General features: G+C 53.3%; 3 protein-coding genes across 3 annotated transcripts in view; 2 read left to right on the top strand and 1 right to left on the bottom strand.

The window, feature by feature from the left end:
• The window catches only part of FHIP1B (FHF complex subunit HOOK interacting protein 1B), a 620,510-nt gene that overhangs the window by 346,548 nt on the left and 269,564 nt on the right, over window positions 1–4,398 (bottom strand). The gene's annotated exons all lie outside the window — the stretch shown is intronic.
• CCKBR (cholecystokinin B receptor) overlaps window positions 1–4,398 on the top strand; it is a 540,140-nt gene that overhangs the window by 253,365 nt on the left and 282,377 nt on the right.
• The window catches only part of DNHD1 (dynein heavy chain domain 1), a 60,524-nt gene that overhangs the window by 41,981 nt on the left and 14,145 nt on the right, over window positions 1–4,398 (top strand). Inside the window, 2 exon segments of the mRNA XM_042460240.1 lie at window positions 3,869–3,897; window positions 3,899–4,016. Of these exon segments, the coding sequence (XP_042316174.1) occupies window positions 3,869–3,897; window positions 3,899–4,016 (147 nt within the window).

Here is a 4,398-nt window from a genome sequence, read left to right on the forward strand (position 1 = left end):
CAATCCATCCCATCATTCCCATCATCCCCTGCCTTCTCCTGCATCCCGATCCTGGCCCAAGCGACCCCCAGTGAGCTATCCCATCATTCCCTGCCTTCTCCTGCATCCCAATCCTGGCCCCAGCAACCCCCAGAGACCTATCCCATCATCCCCTGCCTTCTCCTGCATCCCAATCCTGGCCCCAGCGACCCCCTGCCACCCATCCCATCATCCCCCAACTGCTCCTGCATCCCCATCTTACCCTCTCTGCCAACTTGCCACCTATCCCATCATTCCCTGACTGTTCCTTCACCTCAATGAAGGATGACAGCAACGGAGGGGGAAGGAAAGCAGGACAGCTTCCAGAGCCCCACTGAGCATGTGCAAGGGTGCCGATTCGAATAGTTGAACCCTCCGATGTGGTAATGCAATGTGCACTCACTCCACTTTGCTTGAATCCACATCACGTGATTTGCTTCCGCTTCTCCCTCAGTTCAGAAGGGCAGTGGAAAGGCAACCAGGTGTGGTAAAACATCACGTTTTAACCTTAATTCGCATTGCTAGACAGGAGTGACTCTGGATCTGGTGTGAAAAAACATCACGCTTTGTATTGCTAGAACAGGAGTGACTGCGGATCTGAGCTGCAAACTCCCCCACGTGTGATAAGGTCCTATGTTTAGTCTGGAAAAGAGATGGTTAAGAGGTGACATTGAAATTGATTGAAATTTTATTTATATACCGCCGTTCCTATGATCACGGCGGTTTACAAAACATTCCAGAGCCCCACTGAGCATGTGCAAGGGTGCCGATTCGAATAGTTGAACCCTCCGATGTGGTAATGCAATGTGCACCTCACTCCACTTTGCTGAATCCACATCACGTGATTTGCTTCCGCTTCTCCCTCAGTTCAGAAGGGCAGTGGAAAGGCAACCAGGTGTGGTAAAACATCACGTTTAACCTTATTCGCATTGCTAGACAGGAGTGACTCTGGATCTGGTGTGAAAAAACATCACGCTTTGTAATGCGAAACAGGAGTGACTGCGGATCTGAGCTGCAAACTCCCCCACGTGTGATAAGGTCCTAGTTTAGTCTGGAAAAGAGATGGTTAAGAGGTGACATTGAAATTGATTGAAATTTATTTATATACCACCCCGTTCCTATGATCACGGCGGTTTACAAAACAAAATGAAAATACAATACAGTACAGATTAAAGATTCTCCCCCTGGAGAAACGCTGCTGCCGGCGGCAAGGAAAGAGTCTCTCTGGGCCGCTCCTGCCCAGGTGGAAAGCGGGCGGGCGGGCGGTTAGGGAGGAGGAGCCTCTGTCTTCAGGCTAGCTCCTGATGTTACTGGGCCAGCTTCTCTCTCCCTCAGGAGCCGAACGATGACAGTTAGGGAGGGAGGAGCCTCTTTCTTCAGGCTAGCCCCTGATGGTACTGGGCCACCTTCTCTCTCCCTCAGAGGCCGAACGATGACAGTTAGGGAGGGAGGGGCCTCCTTCTTCAGGCGGGCCCCTGAGGGTACTGGGCCAGCCTTTCTCTCTCCTCAGAGGCCAACGATGACAGTTAGGGAAGGAGGAGCCTCTTTCTTCAGGAAGCCCCTGATGGTACTGGGCCAGCCTTCTCTCTCCCTCTCAGAGAGGCCGAAGATGACAGTTAGGAAAGGAGGACCTCTGTCTCAGGCTAGCCCCTGATGTACTGGGGCCAGCCTTCTCTCTCCCCAGAGGCCGAACGATGACAGTTAGGGAGGGAGGAGCCTCTGTCTTCAGCTAGCCCCTGATGGTAGGGGCCAGCCTTCTCTCTCCCTCAGAGGCCGAACGATGACAGTTAGGAGGGAGGGGCCCCTTCTTCAGGCTGCCCCTGAGGGTACTGGGCCAGCCTTCTCTCTCCCTCAGAGGCCGAACGATGACAGTTAGGGAAGGAGGAGCCTCTTTCTTCAGGCTACCCTGATGTACTGGGCCAGCCTTCTCTCTCCCTCAGAGGCCGAACGATGACAGTTAGGGAAGGAGGAGCCTCTGTCTTCAGGCTAGCCCCTGATGGTACTGGGCCAGCCTTCTCTCTCCCTCAGAGGCCGAACGATGACAGTTAGGGAGGGAGGAGCCTCTGTCTTCAGGCGCGCCCTGATGGTACTGGGCCAGCCTTCTCCTCTCCCTCAGAGGCCGAACGATGACAGTTAGGGAGGGAGGAGCCTCCTTCTTCAGGCGGGCCCCTGATGGTACTGGGCCAGCCTTCTCTCTCCTCAGAGGCCGAACGATGACAGTTAGGGAGGGAGGAGCCTCTTCTTCAGGCTGGCCCCTGATGGTACTGGGCCAGCCTTCCTCTCCCTCAGAGGCCGAACAAGGACAGTTAGGGAGGGAGGAGCCTCCTTCTTCAGGCTAGCCCTGATGGTACTGGGCCAGCCTTCTCTCTCCCACAGGCCGAACGATGACAGTTAGGGAAGGAGGAGCCTGTGTCTTCAGGCTAGCCCCTGATGGTACTGGGCCAGCCTTCTCTCTCCCTCAGAGGCCGAACGATGACAGTTAGGGAGGGAGGAGCCTCCTTCTTCAGGCCAGCCCCTGATGGTACTGGGCCAGCCTTCTCTCTCCCTCAGAGGCCGAACGATGACAGTTAGGGAAGGAGGAGCCTCTGTCTTCAGGCTAGCCCCTGATGGTACTGGGCCAGCCTTCTCTCTCCCTCGAGGCCGAACGATGACAGTTAGGGAGGGAGGAGCCTCCTTCTTCAGGCCACCCCTGATGGTACTGGGCCAGCCTTCTCTCTCCCTCAGAGGCAGACGATGACAATAGGGAGGGAGGAGCCTCTGTCTTCAGGCCGGCCCCTGATGGTACTGGGCCAGCCTTCTCTCTCCCTCAGAGGCCGAAAGATGACAGTTAGGGAGGGAGGAGCCTCTGTTCTCAGGCCAGCCCCTGATGGACTGGGCCAGCCTTCTCTCTCCCTCAGAGGCCGAACGATGACAGTTAGGGAGGGAGGAGCCTCTGTCTTCAGGCCAGCCCCTGATGGTACTGGGCCAGCCTCTCTCTCCCTCAGAGGCGAAAGATGACAGTTAGGGAGGGAGGAGCCTCCTTCTTCAGGCTAGCCCCGGATGGAACTGGACATGATAGTCCTGTTTAAGTACACTGGTACCCCGGATACGAAGGCGCGATACGAAATTCCCGATACGAAAAAAAATAAATTAATTAATTATTTCCGGTTACGAACGTTCCCCGGCTTGCGAAAAAAAGCCGGCGCGTGTTGAATGGAGCCCGCGCAGCCGCGGCTTTTCCCCATTAGCGCTATGGGGATTCGGCTAACGAAAGTCCCCGGGTTACGAAATGGCGCCGGAACGAATTAATTTCGTAACCCGGGAACGAGTGTATGGAAGGGGTGTCACATTGAGGAGGGAGCAAGCTTGTTTTCTGCTGCTCCAGAGACTAGCTCCCAGATGCAAGCTCCCAGAAAAGAGATTCCACTTCAACATTAGGAAGAACTTCCTGATGAGATGAGTGTGTCGATAGTGGACCACACTGTTTCCTAGGAGAATAACAGAGTCTCCTTCTTTGGATGTTTAAAGCAGAGGCTGGATGGCCATCTGTCTCAGGGTGCTTTGCTTGAGATTTCCTGCATGGCAGAAGTGGGTTGGACTGGATGGCCCTTTTGGGGTCCTTCCAACTCTAGGATTCTATGATTCTATGAACTGGGGTCCTGGTGGTGGCAGTGAGGTCTCAGGACTGAGAGAGAGAGCAGGAAAGGATGTCAAACAGATGATGAATTTTATAAGTCTATCGGAAGGTGAAGACCAAAGCCCAACAGATGTGAGGAATGGTCCACGAGAGGCTGCTGTAATTGTGTGTGGAGAGCAGTTGGCCGCCTGTCTTGGCCAGAGGGGCAGCCATGACGGAAATCTTTTCTTGCAGCAAGTGGCGCAGAGCCAGCGGGAAATGAACGGAGCAGGAGGTACTGAGGCAGCAGGAGAAGGAGTGCCAGATGTACGAGGCCCACATTGACACCCTCACAAGGCGGAGCGGATGACTTGGAGAAGAAAGGGAGGTGGCCATGAAGAAGGTATGGGGGTGTTACCCAAATTGCGCCACAGCTGACTCTGAGAGGCAATTTATTGAGCTCAATAGGGAGCAGTGAGAGAGCTTTCAGTAAGGTAAAAGCCAGGTGCTTCTGCCTTTGTTTAACACAGGAGTAGGCAATCTTTTTGAGCCGGGGGCCGGTTGCTGTCTCTCAGACAACTGGGGGGCCGAAGCCAAAAATAAATAATTAAATAAATATTAAAAAATTAAATATATAAATAAACCAGGACAAATGTAGGACAAAATTTTCAAATGGAAGACACTTTTTTTTAAAAAAATGGAGGACACACGAAAAAAATGGCTGATTTTTTAAAAAATGTTAATATTAATGAATGTTTTGAGGCGTCTATAGACAATTGCCCCCC

The sequence above is a fragment of the Sceloporus undulatus genome, chromosome 3, assembly GCF_019175285.1.
Source record: "Sceloporus undulatus isolate JIND9_A2432 ecotype Alabama chromosome 3, SceUnd_v1.1, whole genome shotgun sequence".
NCBI classification, from domain to species: domain Eukaryota; kingdom Metazoa; phylum Chordata; class Lepidosauria; order Squamata; family Phrynosomatidae; genus Sceloporus; species Sceloporus undulatus.